This window comes from Castor canadensis, chromosome X (genome assembly GCF_047511655.1).
Source record: "Castor canadensis chromosome X, mCasCan1.hap1v2, whole genome shotgun sequence".
NCBI lineage: Eukaryota > Metazoa > Chordata > Mammalia > Rodentia > Castoridae > Castor > Castor canadensis.
The window spans coordinates 126,279,127-126,294,488 of record NC_133405.1 but is presented as its reverse complement, the minus strand read 5'-3'; the positions used below and the strand labels follow the sequence as shown (position 1 = coordinate 126,294,488).

At 38.3% G+C, this 15,362-nt stretch overlaps 1 protein-coding gene across 7 annotated transcripts in view; it reads right to left on the bottom strand.

Annotated features, from left to right (window-relative positions):
- Phka2 (phosphorylase kinase regulatory subunit alpha 2) overlaps positions 1-15,362 on the bottom strand; it is a 77,411-nt gene that overhangs the window by 52,270 nt on the left and 9,779 nt on the right. For all 7 annotated transcript variants that reach the window (XR_012444638.1, XR_012444639.1, XM_074064217.1 and 4 more), the window contains exons 2-4: positions 8,552-8,710; positions 4,777-4,824; positions 3,285-3,453 (exon numbers count right to left, since the gene is read on the bottom strand). Coding sequence is in view for 5 of the 7 variants with exons in the window: in XM_074064217.1 (XP_073920318.1) it covers positions 3,285-3,453; positions 4,777-4,824; positions 8,552-8,710 (376 nt within the window). In the remaining 2 variants the exon portion in view is untranslated. The remainder of the gene's footprint in view (positions 1-3,284; positions 3,454-4,776; positions 4,825-8,551; positions 8,711-15,362) is intronic.

The window sequence follows — 15,362 nt, the reverse complement described above, 5'->3', positions numbered from 1 at the left end:
TCTGGATATTGATCCTTTGTCCAATAAATAGCTGACAAAGATTTTCTTCTTTTCTTCAATTCTGAGGGTTGTCTCTAGATTCTGGTAATTGTTTTGTCTTATTTTTTTGATGTTCAGAAGCTTTTAAATTTGATCCAAGCCCATTTGTAAATTCTTCTCTTATTTCCTGAGCAATTGGAAGTTGCCGGGATCACAGAGGTCCTTGACCCGAAAGGGCTTAAGAAAGGAATGAACAAGACAGGACATACAAAAGGACTCATTCACTCAGGAAGGGAATGACAAAACACATATCGAGAGGGCCAGCAACCTGATGAACAACTGGCAAAATTTTATTTTTCTCAGCAAGCTTTATACAAAAGAGGAAGAGACTTAAACATCAAAAAACACTCTGACCTAGTTACAACCTTTCTGTTTTTGCCATCCTATATTTTTACTGCCAGTGTCCTTGACTAAGTATAAACTTCTTTGCAGTCAAGGGAAACCATTTAGTGTTTCTTCCCACCATGATAGAGACATGGTGCACCTGAAGTTTCCGACATTGTTGGAATGCTGCTAAGTCATAGTGACTTTGTCATACTGTGGCTTTTGGTTCCCAACAGGAAGTTCTATTTAGAAAGTGACTGCCTATGCCTATATCTTCCAGTGATTTTCCTATGTTTTTTAATAGTAGTTTCAAACTTTCAGGTTTTACATTAAGATCTTTGATCCATTTGGAATTGATTTTTTTATATAGAGTGAGAGATAAGGATCTAGTTTCGGTCTTCTATATGTGGATATCCTGATTTCCCAACAGTATTTTTTGAAAACTATCTTTTCTCCAACATATGTTTTCAATTCTTTTGACAACATCAGATGGCTGTAGCTGTGTGGGTTTATTTCTAGATCTTTTATTCTATTCCATTGGTCTATGTGTCTGTTTTTGTGCTAGTATCATGCTATTTTTGTTATGGCTCTGTAGTACAATGTGAAGTATGGTATTATGATACCTCCAGCATTGCTCTTTCTTGCTAGAATTGCTTTGGCTTTTCAGGACCTTTTATTCTTCCACATGAATTTTTACATTGATTTTTCTATTTCTTTTAAGAATGGCATTGAGATTTTGATGGAAATTGTATTGAATTTATAGATTGTTTTTGGTAGCATAGCCATTTTCACAATATTAATTCTACCAATGCATGAACATGGGACATCTTTCACTATTCTAGCATCTTCTTCAATTTCCTTCTTTAATATTTTATATTTTTCATTGTAGAGGTCTTTCATATCCTTAGTTAAGTTTATTTCTAGGTATTTTATTTCCCTGATTTCTCTCTCAGCCTGTTCATTCTTAGTATCTAGAAAATCTACTGATTTTAATATGTTCATTTTGTATCCTGCTATTTTGCCGAAAGTGTTTATCAGATCTAAGAGGTTTTTTTTTTGGTGGAGTCTTAAAGTATAAGATGATATCATCTGCAAATAGGGATAATTTGATTTCTTCCTTTTTTATTTGTATCCCTTTTATTTCGTTCTCTTGCCTTATTGCTCTGGCTAGGTATTAAAGCACTATATTGATTAAGAGTAGAGAGGGAGTGAAGTATGAATTTATACACACACACACACACACACACACACACACACACACACATATAATGAACTCTTACATCAATGAGGGAGGTTTAACTAGCAAACTAAATTAGAAGTTTAACTAGACCCATATTTAACTAGTGACTAAAAACAATTTGGCAATACATCTATAAGTAGCATTGGAATGACATCTATTAGAAGCAAGTAAATAGAAAGTTGATATTGCAACATTAGTTGCAACAGCAAAAAGAATAGTTAAATTAATTATGGTATATCCATTGATAAAATTACTAACATAATGTTTATGAAGCACTTATAAGACTATGGGGGAAATGTTTTACAAGTTATAATGCTATAACTAGGCCATGAAACCACTTTTATGTAATGAAAGACTATACTTATGTATACAATTTGACATTTAAAATGAGAGAAAATGCATAGAAAAAAGACTTAGAGGAGACACATCAAATCAAAATTGGCAGTGGAATTGTTTTCTTTGCATCACGTTACATTTTCCAAAATACCTCCAGTGAGTCCACATTAACTTTCATAACCCAAAAGTACTTTTATGAATAAGGGCTTTGTTTACAAAACCATGATGATGTTGCTTGCTGATTTCTGGGTTTTTTTTGAGTTTCACAATTGCAGTATGAAATAAGGGGCACCTCAAGCTCCAGTTTATTGGACTGAAGTGGTGAAAACAGCTGTAGGACACAACTTCTCAGTGGCTGAACTTGGGGAGCATCCATAGCAGATGCCCTTCTGGGAGAGAGAACACTTGCTGAACAAAGATGGGCTGTAGCCTGGAGCTTGGGAGGCCTGGTGATCAGCTGCATAGAAATCAGCAGTTCTGATCTCAACAGGAACACCATGCATTGTGCACAAGGTGCTGGCCTCCTCACAGCATGCGTGCTATAGGCTGGTCACCCAACCTGGACACAGGGAATAGAGTTGTTTAATTGTAACCTGGATGAACGAAGCTCTGTCTAGAAGGTGACCAGGGTGGTGAGAGGGACAGCAGAAAGAACAGGGTGCTAATCCTGGAGAAGAGTCTAAAAGCAAGCGTGAGACTGCCTGCAGATATTTGAACTGCCCTAGGTTGCTTCAGAAACTAGGTGAGAGTAACAGGAAGGAAGCTGTGGGCTCCACAGCAAGAAGCTAACAGAACAGGCTTAACAATCCTCAATTTGTACATGTCTAGGTCCAGTTGACACACTGTGACCCTGCATTCCCTGCCTTATCACAGACATAAATGTGCATATTATTTAAAACAGCACGTTTTCCCTTCATTTAAAATACTGATTGCTGTGGTTTGACTGTACCCCCTCCAAAATTCAGTGTCGCTTAATGTGCTGGTAGTAAGAGGTGGGGTTTCTACAGGGTGATTAGGCCATGAGAGCTCCTCCCTCACAGTGGGCTTAAGGCCCTTATGAAAGAGGTATCATAGAGTGCAGGTCTCTTGTCCTCCTGCCATGTGAGAACACAGCGTCCCTCCCCTTCAGAGGATGTGACCCTCACCAGGCAACTGAAACTGTTGGTGTCTTTGATCTTAGACTTCTCAGCCTCTGGAACTTTGAGAAAATAAGCTTCCATTCTTTATACATTTCCCAGTCTCAGGTATTTTCTATGGTAGCACAGAGACTAAGACACTGCCTTCCTCCCACTCCCTTTCTGGATTGTCATTCCCTATGTAATGAACTCAAATGGCCCTGGCTCACCTGAGGCAGTCATTTGGGCCAGGAATAGGAGGAAGAGGGAGGTGGCATCCACCTGGAGGTGGCCCCACTGGTCATCGCCCACCACGGTGCTGCAGGTAGCAGTGTTGTACTTTGCATGCAGGCTGTCCTTGGTACTCTGAGTGTGCTTGAACTTCTCCACTTTGTCCACCTGAGGGAGAAGGCAAGCCAGCTTCAAATAGCTACACAGGTTCATGGCTGGCAGAAGTCACATAGAAGGCCAATCACTGGATCTAGACCTCTTATCCGCTACCTCTAGGAACCAGAGGGGTGGCAGGCAGCTGCAAGTGAGCACTACACATAGGGCTGTGCTGGGGATTCTTCCCAACCATTCAATGGAAATGCCTCAGTCCAGGGCTGGGGGCTAACAAACTCTGCAGAGGGAAAGCCATGCCAGAGCCCCTGCTGTAGCACATGATGGGTACTCAAGAAAACAGGGAGGGAAGGAATGAGTACATGATTAAATTTCAAATTCTCATTCCCTATTGTTGAAAAGAAAAGAGCAACTTTGAACATGATGACTGTGGATGGGGACCGTCTCACACTCATCTTTGAATTTGCATAGTACATGCTCAATGAATTGTTTTACTTGCACCTCATTAAAAATATCAGTGAACAGTAACTTCACATTTTAAAAACTCAGGCACTTGATCTTACATGAAAACATGCCCTTTTATAAGCTTGGCAGAATAACAATAGTAAGTGGTTTTCTAGAAGTGGCTTTAAATTTTATTTCTTAATTAAAAAAAGACACAAACTCCTTTTATACATGCAACTCTTCAAAAAGAGTGTCTCAGAAAGTACGCCTTGAAACCATGATTCTATAGTGCAGTAAGCTGGCCTTATTCATGGATTTGTTACATGTGGTTTTGACCAAGCACTGTTGAAAATAAATTTTAAAAAATCAAAACAAATTTCAAAAACAAAAATTTTAAACTCCTATCCATGCATTATGCAGCTTAGTTGATGTGGAGATGCTCTCAGTCTGTCCAGCATTATCATCAGTTGTGTTTCAGTTGTTGTGTGATCTGTTGAGTGTTTCCCTGCCTATAATTTTGTGAAAATATATCTCCCCAAAAGCAAATGATTCCCAAAAGCAAGGTAAAAGTTATGGTAATCCTCCCAAACCAAAAAAGGGCATGTAATATGCTTAATTTAAGTGCTAAAGTGAAAATTTTAGATTTTGAAGATTTTAGAGTTGTATCATACCTTTACTGGAAATTGGGTGGCGTTATGGGAAAAATTAATCAAGGACCTGCAATGTTTCTCAATAGTGGTCTCTTGGAACCATACACCCATGGATACTAAGGGCCTGCTGTATAATAAAATTATTGAGGATAAAAAAGAAAGCAAGAAAAATATTTTAAATTGCTCTAAGTTCAAAACATATTAAGCATGTTAATTGTCACTATTAAAATGACATGAAATGCCACACTTAGGCTAGGTAAGCACACGTCTCTCGAATTCCACCTACCTGTCTCATCATGCACTGGAGAAGACCTCGCATCAGCTTCACCACATTCTATAGAAATAAAGTGGCATCAGTAACAAGGTCCAGGTGCCTTGCTCCCAGAAAACCACCTTCTTACCTCCCCACATGGCCAGCACTGCCTAGCGGCTTCCCTGGAAAGGCAGATCCTGAGCATATACTAATATTCTGATTGTTCATATTATTGACATTTTCTACTCCATCACAAAGAAAGAAAAACCTTGATAAAGTGACTTATTTCATATTAAAGGGTAGGATCAGATGCCATCTCTTGGCTCTAAAATTCAGTGACTCCCTATTGACATTTTAGCAACAGAATTTTTATAAGCTTAGTACTATGGAACTTTATGTCACATTTCTTAGTTAAACTAAAGATGAATTAACTCTACCATACCTTCCCAAAAGTATGATGTTTTGCCAAAAGAGCCAGTTGTATCACCATTACTGGACTCTTGAGCAAAGTTCTTACAAAGTATAAATGGTAGCCAAGTTTTTTTTAATAATTGATGTATTGCAACCAATTACTATCACTGATATAAGTAATAATAGTAATGCTACATTAGTCACTTAACATAACATCCAGGCATTACTTGGATTATCTTGAATTCTTATGCCGCCTTTATGAGGTGGCTGGTAGTTTTACTCCACTTTATAGATGAGGAACCTGAGGCTGAGAGAGGTGAGGTAACATTACTCAAATCTCCCAGCTGGCAGGAGTGGAGCAAGGATAGAGCCCAGGCAATCAGACACTGCAGTTCAAACTTAAACAGTACATCATGTTGCCTTCCATTTCCTCCACAATTCAGGCCCATTTAAAGACTGGCTTTTAATAAGGTCTATTAAAAACACTATACAACTTCCTCACGAATGGTGGGACAATGGAATATTTTCTAGGTCAAAATAGCCTGGCCTAAAGAAGTTTCTACCCAGGGGCATATGCTCTCTCATAGAATGTTCACATTTTAGTCAAGTGCCACAAAAGTTCACTGCCAGTGAAATGCCTGGAAGTCAGATCCTTCCACCTTTAAAATCTTATGAGTCTAGGATATAATCTCACTTTTTGTCTTAAACTCTTTTTAGGCAGAAAATATAATCTCATAATTGTAAGGAAAAATAGGCACTCGCATTCTTTTTTTTTTTTTTTTTTGCTGTTTTTGTTGTTTGCTTGGTAGGACTAGGGTTTGAACTCAGGGTTTTGTACTTGCAAAACAGGTGCTCTACCACTTGAGACACACCTCCAACCCTTTTTATTCTGCTTATTTTGGAGCTTGGGTCTTGCTTTTTTTTTTTTGCCTAGGCCAGCCTGGACCCAATCCTCCTATTTTAAGCTTCTTGCCATTGCTGGAGTGACAGGCGCACACTGCTATGTCCAGTTTTTTTCAGTTGACATGGAGGGGGGTGTCTCACAAACATTTTTGGGGGGGCTGGCCTGGAACTAAGATCCTTCCAATCTCAGCCTTCCATGTAGTTAGGATTATAGGCATAAGTCACTGGAGACTGGCAGTACTAATATTTTTATAATTGACATTTCCTCTTACTTCTCCTTAAGTAAATAAAGTTATTTTTCATTAGGAAGAAGTACAGTGGTTCCCAGCTGGGAATGATATTGCCATTTCCAGGAGGGGGAAGCATTTGGAAATGTGGGATTGGAGGCTTTTTAATTATCACAATGTCAGAGGTGGGGACTGCTGGCATTTAGTGAGTAGGAACCAGAGACCCTAAAGATCCTACAATACATAAGACAGTCACGCAATGAAGAACTATACTTCCCGAGCCCAAAATTCAGTAGCGCCACTACTGAGCACCAGCAGAACATCCCTGTGTTATTTTCCTTTATCAAGGGAGATGTCTTCTTTAGTTTATTAACTGCATTTGCCAGACAGTAAAAGGCATTATGATGAAACAATATGGTCTGTTTGTGTGTCACTATTCTTAGCCAGGGAGCAGCAAATTTAGATAACCTTAAGCCAGCCCAGGTACGGGTGTGTGAGTCTGTTGACAGTTACTGCTTTACTTTGATTTGTGTCTAAAGGGTGATAGGAGACACTGGCATCAAATTTATGAATGATTTACTTGCATAAAATTCATGTATCTTCTGGGAGGAGCATTCAGTGTTTGCTGTTTGCAATTTTTAAAACTTCCCTCACCTCAAAGACAGAGTGATTTCATCACCTCACACTCAGAATGTCTGGTCAAATCTTTTCTTAATGAGAAATTACCATGGCTGTCAAGTCTTCCCTCATGCTGCCTATCACTCATGCCCCTTTTAGTTGCTACCAATAAGGACCAATTTTGCTGGAAGAACTCTTCTAGGACCTGATGATCCACTGAATATGAAGGCAATTCAGGAATGTGTGTATTCAAGACAAGTCCCAAACTGGGCATAGTGGTCCACATCTTTAATCCCAGCATTTATAAGACAGATGCAGGAGGATCAGGAGTTTGATGCCAGCCTAGGCTACATACAGAGAGCTTGAGACCAGCTTGGGCTACATAGTGAGACCTTATCTCAAAAGAAAACTAAGAATGTAGCTCGGTGGTAGAGTACATGCGTAGCACATGCGAGGCCCTGAGTTCAATTCTAGCACCACTTCTCCCTGCCCAAATTGTGTCTTTATAAATATAAAGCCCAAAGGCTCTCATGTTTAGAGAACTGAACCTTTTTATTTCAACACTCTTTACCTCAATACTATCACTACAATTTTTGGAATATACCTCCTGTACTCATGGGCAGATTATTCTAAATTCAACAATAGCAAATCTTTGCTTTGGTGAGTATTATGAGTTCTGATTTTAGAAACCAATAAAATGACTTTTTTGTGCTGTATGGTGAATAACATAGGCACAAAAACTAGATAACACCAATTTGGCTCAAAATTAAAGGATGATCATGAAATTAATTAATAAGCCTGACCACCTGGAATGGCTCAAAGTAGAAAGATATTTTTAAGGGAATTTTCAAGGGAGAGTAACAAAGAGGGTTGAACTGACAAAAGTAAAGCATATTCACAGCTGGGATACATTGACAAACCCTTTGAACATTGACTTTGGGATTAATAATGAAAGACAGGACTGTAAAACAGGTACAGTGTGTGCATGGGGGGTACTTGTGGGAAGGAGTAGGATAAATGGAGGAGATGAAGATGAAGGAATAGGGTTGATGAGTTTCATATACATAAAGGAAATAGAATGATGAAATCTCTTGTAATTGTTTTAAGTGGGATGGGGAGGGAGTGGCAGGGAGTAGATGAGGAGGCAATTTAACCAATATACAATGTGAGGCTATTCAGAATTGACACAACAAATCCTCCCTCAACAATAAATAGATGCTAATAAAAATGAAAAATATGTTTGAGCAGTGTCAGTAGTGTTTGGCTGTTCTTTGATGTGACTACTCTGAAGAGTAAGTACATACGTTGCAATGTACAGCTGTAATTTGTTGACTTTTTATAAACAATCATATTAGTTTGTAACTACATCTTGCATATAAACATGCATATAATTGATAGAGCATATATGAAAGAAATGTAGCTAGTTAGGCATGTTGACATATTGTGCTTGGAAATGTGGATACTTTCATTAGTCATTTGGTGTGGTTTTTGTTGCAGTCATTATTTTGTGGAGGGGACCACCTAAATGCCTCCCCAAAATATTCTATGGCAAAAATGGAGGACAAGCCTGCATGACAAGTATTCACCATACACAGCTACTTCTCATAAAGCTGATAAGCAGCCAAGACACAGTGGTCGGTCACCATTACCTGCTCCAACTCATAGGCCTTGGCCTTATCTTCATCACGGTCAGCATTCTTGCGGTAGGCCATGCCCAGGCCCCACACAGCCAGGATGCTGTAGATGTTATCCCGCACCCAGGCATCCTTCTGGTCATGGCTGGCTGACAACAGCCCTGTGACAGGGTTCTGTTAGAGGAGACACAAAATAGCTTGGCAATCACCCTTCACATAGTTCCTGGGCAAGAATGCTCACCTAAGGGGGCAGATGAGGACCTGGGATGAGGGGCAGAGAGACCAGAGTTCTAGTCCTTGCTCTGCCCCTAGCTTGATTTGGGGTGGGAAATCACATCACTTCTCTGCACCTCAGTGTCCTCCACTGTATAATTAGGAGATGAGACTAGAAAACCTAAGTAACTTTCTAACTCTTATATGCTTCTTTCACTTTCAGACCACACCACACTGTTGTAAGTGACAAGACAGAAGAAACAGCAAACAGAGAAAGCTTATAAGGCTTTGTAAATCTGCATATTGAATGCTTTAGGTCTTCTCTGGCTTTCACACTCCCATATCAGTTGATAAAGCACTGAACTTTAAAGCAAGAAACCTTGATGCAGGACCCAAAACTACTTTCTAGCTCTGTGTACCCAGGGAAGCCACCTTGCCTATCTGGACCTCAGCTGCCTTGTCTGAAATCCAGACACTTCATACACCTAAACAGAAGGTTCTGTACAAGAGAACTTTTCAGACTCTATTTAGCTGTGACATCACTGGAATTTTTTAATGCAGTGGAGTAATTGTAAAGCCAGACCATCACACAAAAAACTGTACACAAATGTTCACAGCAGCATTATTCATAAACACTAAAAATTAGAAATGGGCCAAATATCCACCAATAGTTGAATGGATAATCAAAATGTAGTCTTTATACTGAAATATTATTTGACAGTAGATAGGAAGTACTAATATATGCTATAACATGAATGAACTTTGAAAACATACTAAGTGAAAGAAACCATTCCCAAAAGGCCCCATATATTGAGTGATCCCAGTAATATGAAATGTCCATAATTGACACATATAGAAAGATCATTGTTTGCCTAGAGCTGGGGATGGAGGCAGAGTGAAGGAGTGAGTGGTTGCTCATGCTTTTTCTTTTCTTTTTGAGATGATGAAAATGTTCTAAAATTTATTTTGATGTATGCACAACTCTGTGATTATACTAAAAACCATTCAATTATATGCTTTAAATAGGTGAATTGTGTGGTAAGTAAATTATATCTCAATAAAACTGGTAAATTTTTTTTTTACAACTAGCCCTAACAATCTCAGAAGAGCCTAGAAATAAAATGGATAAGCTAGGAAACAAGTCACATAAAGGTAAAGCTCTGTTGACTTTTCTGAAAAATACATCAACAAATGTTTGTAATAAAGTACACATAACAATCAGAATTTTGTCAGCCTAAAAAGATCTATTACTCATTAGGGCTGGTGATGTACTTTAGTGGTAGAGTACTTACCTGGTATGTTTTGGGCCCTGGGTTCAATCCCAAGCACCAGAAAACAAAATAATACAGTACAAACAATACATAAAACACAAAACAATAATCATGACTCAAAGGGTATCATATTATTTATAAGAAGGCTCATGCAAAATTCCATAGGGTACATTCAAAGTGATACTGCCAAGGTTATTAGGTAAAAAAAAAACATTTTGGCATCATTTCACATGGTCCCCCCCAAGAAGTTAAATATTTGACTTTTTCCTTTAATCTATGACCTCTCCAAGAAACATCTAAAATTCAACTCATACTACCTTCAGGGGCAATAGCATTCAGTGTACTTGATATAGGTCTTCAGTCAACAACTATGTATCAATGACATTTAAGTCAATCAGAATTGAAGTCCAGGAATGGGTGAGTGAAAGTACAAGTTGTATTCCAATAGTGGATTACTGATTCTTTAAAAATAAATCACTATTCATCAACAATTGATAACATATGTACCTTTATCTATTCTGAGGCCTGTTGGCTAAGCCTGGGACAGGAAATCCCTTCCTGGCATCTACACCAACTGTGAGTCTACTGAAACAAACAACTTTCCAATGACACAGCAGTGATGACTTACAGCAAAGCCAAGTGTGGTTTGGATTATGAAATGTCACCATCCTGTTAACTGAAAGTTACTCCTTTTATTCGTTAGTTTGGGTGTAACTGTTGGAGTGGGTTAGTTCATCTCTACCCAAAATTGAACTTTCTGTCTCCCTTGTTCAATGACAGAGAAACAGTCTGGGTGTTTCAGATGATCCCCACTTTCAAAATTATACATACACAAGCCATGAAAAATTGGGGTATTAACTGCATTCAGCAAAAGGAATTCTTACTTTGTGACCTGCTTCTCTCTTTAAATCTTTAATACATGATGCATTGTGTTAGAAGAAGATGTGGGTGGTTTATTTGATGTGGCTTATAAAAACTGAAATGATGGCAGGCTGGAAGATACTGTCATCCCCCAGTTCTGCTGTTCTTTTTAATAAAGACGACTCAGCAGTTCTGTCTTTGAGTTCTTCCCCTATGCAGACTTGGACTGTGCTGCATCAGCTATATTCCTGGTCCACGGATTCTTGTGAATAACACCCAGAGGGGCCATCTCTTTAGATAGCTGAAGCTTTGGTTGATATTTGTATGTGAATGGAAAGGGGAACAAAAGGTTGCATATCACATCTGATGCCATTTTGCAAGCTAAACACCAAATGCAGACCATAGGAAGAAGGTGGGTAGATTTGTCTAGGCTAAGCCTATGGTATAATCATTCTGATATGATCATTTTAACCACATGCTGCTTTTCAATCTTTAAAAAATATTCCTTAGTTATATATAAACCCACATATAACATTGTGTAACTATAATAATATAGATGCATTTTTTTCAGTTTTCCTTATCTTTTTTTGCTTGTTACCTCCTCCCCTCACAGCACCAATCCCATAAACACAGTCCACGTAATAACCTTGTATCTATTTCTCTACCTTTTTTTCAGATACTATATATTTAATCAGATATTTAAATAAGATTATATATACATATATGTGTATGTTTACATATAAATTACTATTCATATATAGCCTTTCTGGATTGAATATTATTTTTAATGACATGGGAATCATAAGATCACTGCTCACCTGGCATTTCTCATTCAACAGAACCTTACTAGATCCCTCAATCCATATGGTAGGGACCCATAATAATGCATCTAGTCATTTAGCCTTATGACAGTTATTTATTTACTTTCCAGGGCTTTTTATTGCCATACAAAATATGCAATAAATGTCCTTATAACATAAACTTTTTAACAATGCTCTTGTTTGTTATGGAATAGAATCACCAAAATAGAACTGTAAGATTGACAGATTATATACATATGCACTTTTACTTTTAATAAATATCTCCCATCTGTCAGCAAGCTATCAATATTTCAAATTTTTTGTCAGATGGGTGTAAAGTGGTGTTGCATGACCACTTTTATTTTAAAATTTTTATTTCCCTATCAGTGAATTTGAGCAACTATTTATTGTTGTGGGGAAGGGGCCATTGTATTTGCTCTTCTGTTAGCTAATTTTTAGTTTCTTTTTAACTAGTTTCTTCTTCACTATTTCTCCTTTAATAAGAATGGCAAACTTCCATGCATTGTGTTTAAGGGCACAGACTCTGGAATAAAACTGTTCAAAGCTTTACCACAATCCAGTAGTGACCCTGAACAAATGACTTTGACGTCTCCATCTGTAAAATGGGATTATATCACTGCCCACCTTGTAGGGTGGTTTGTGAGGATTAAATGACTTAACATGTATCAAGCACTTTGGATCATCTGACACAGATATGCAATCAATAACTGGGTGCTACATTTAATATTATTGACCTATTTGAACTGCTTTCATTCACATTATTTCTTTTTCACATACTTATAATAATTTTAGGAAATCAGATGGAGATGCATGGCTATGGGAAGAAGTGCAGGTGAACTCCATGTAACTGCCTTTTTTATTAGGAAAAAAAGTTGTTTGATATACTGTCCTTTATTTTTACTGTAAATACTGCTAGTAGAGATATTTTATCCCATTGATTTTTTTTTTGACTGGGTCTTGCTTTATAACTCAGGCTGGTCTTTAACTCTTGATCCTCCTGCCTCTGCCTCCTCCTCTTTAATCCTCTGGGATTAAAGATATGAACCACCATGCCTGGCCTCCACTAATTTTTTTTAGTGTAATCTAAACATCATGACATCATGATGATCAGGACATCATGCTTGCTAAGTGAGTGATCTACCACTTCAGCCACATCCCCCAGTCCTTTTGCTTTTAATTTTTAAGATAGGGTCTCCAAAAATGTGGTATCTATACACAATGGAATTTTATGCAGCCATGAAGAAGAACGAAATGTTATCATTCGCTGGTAAATGGATGGAATTGGAGAACATCATTCTGAGTGAGGTTAGCCTGGCCCAAAAGACCAAAAACCGTATGTTCTCCCTCATAGGTGGACATTAGATCAAGGGCAAACACAACAAGGGGATTGGACTATGAGCACATGATAAAAGCGAGAGCACACAAGGAAGGGGTGAGGATAGGTAAGACACCTAAAAAACTAGCTAGCATTTGTTGCCCTTAACGCAGAGAAACTAAAGCAGATACCTTAAAGCAACTGAGGCCAATAAGAAAAGGGGAACAGGTACTAGAGAAAAGGTTAGTTCAAAAATAATTAACCTAGAAGGTAACACCCACGCACAGGAAATCAATGTGAGTCAATGCCCTGTATAGCTATCCTTATCTCAACCAGCAAAAACCCTTGTTCCTTCCTATTATTGCTTATACTCTCTCTACAACAAAATTAGAAATAAGGGCAAAATAGTTTCTGCTGGGTATTGAGGGGGGGGGGAGAGGGAGGGGGCGGAGTGGGTGGTAAGGGAGGGGGTGGGGGCAGGGGGGAGAAATGAACCAAGCCTTGTATGCACATATGAATAATAAAAGAAAAATGAAAAAAAAAAGATAGGGTCTCCAGCTAACTTCACTTAAGTTTTCCTCCAACCATGATCCTCCTATCTTTGCCTCCTAAGTATCTGGGATTATAGGTATGTACCACCACACTTGGCCTCCATTCATATTTTTGAAAAAGAAAAAAAAGCCTGGCAACCCTACCCTCTCCCCACCCAGGTCATGCTTTGCCCCTTCTAGTTTAGCCCTGAATTGTGCTCACTCATATAAATCTTTTTTTGTGGGACTGGGGTTTGAATTCAGGGATTCATGCTTACAAAGCAGGTGCTCTACTTCTTGAATCACACCTCCAGTCCATTTTGCTTTGGTTACTTTTTGAAAATGGGGTCTCACAAACTATTTGCCTGGGCTGGCCTTGAACAGCAATCCTCCCAATCTCAGTCTTTCAGTAGCCAGGTTTACAGATGTGAGCCGCCAGCACCTGGCTTCTCTTTTTTTTTTTTTACTTTATTAAACTCTGTACACTTTGCCTGACTAAATTAATATTGGTGGAAAGTTCTATAATAATATCTGATCTCCTGCTCAACAGTCATTTTTTGAGGTGACCAGGTGTGAGATCATGAAGGAGGAGGATGGGACAGATCTCAAGGAATGCAACTACTACACTAAGAATAATGAAGAGTAGATATCACAATTCCTTCTTAGTGGAGATAGCACAACCCTGTGATGAGACTTGGACCACTGATACAGGCTGACCTGACAGTGATAGTCTTAAACTCTAGGAGAAAAGGCCTGAGACAGATGAGCATCATATAAATTGTGTCTCATTAAGTACCTTGTATTCAATAGCCAGCACCAGGATGACAGGTAGGCTGACTGCCTTTAATTCTAGTCATTTGTTTGCTCCTCTTACCTTCTCTACCTCTTCTCAGTTCCTTAAAGTGCTCTTGTTGGCTTCTGTTTGTAAACAAAGAGCAAGGTCTAGAATGAATTAGGTCCTGGGCTTGGCATCTATGCTTGGGTAACAAACTATACTAAAATTCCAGTGCCTTCTTACAACAAATGTTTGTTTCTTGTCTATGCTTTGTGTCCATCCATGGTCACCTATGGTTCTGCTCCATGTTATCGTCTCTTTAGGAACCGGACTACTGGAGCAGCCTATATCTAAAACACTTTCCATCTTGTAGCAGAGGGAGAGAAAGACAGCTAATCATGTGAGTCAGTTTACCATAAAGATATAACAATCCTAAATGTGTATGACTCCAACAAGAGATAAAGGAATAGACCCATAAATGGATGGAATAGAACAGAAATGCGTCTACATGAATATGGCAAACTAGCTCTTGGCAACATTCTAAAGACAATCTAAAGGAGAAAGAAAAGCCTTTTTAACAAAGTGTTGGACATATATATGTAAAAAATGGACCTTGATCTAAATCAAGTTTCCTATACCCGTAGACCAGTTTGGGAAATATTGCTATCTCAACTATATTGAAGTTTTTGGTCAATGAACATGGGCTATCTTTCTGGTATAATCTTAAGCATTATTTCTATGTTGTAAGCTTCCTAGGATTAAAATCTGCCTTTTCTGTAAAAGGCAAAAGATTTATACAATTTATAGAGAGACGAGAGTGTTAAGTTTGTCTTTTTTGTTTATGTTTCTAACCCAAGTCTTGGCCTAAGTAGGTACTGAATAAATAGATGAATAAATGTACAATAAAGGTTATGTTTTACTTATTTATAGCAAGAAATATCTTTTCACAGTTATTATCTGTCAGACTGGAGGTATGGTTCAAGTAGTAGAGTACCTGCTTTCCAAATGCAAAGCCCCCAGTCCATCAAAAAAATATATTA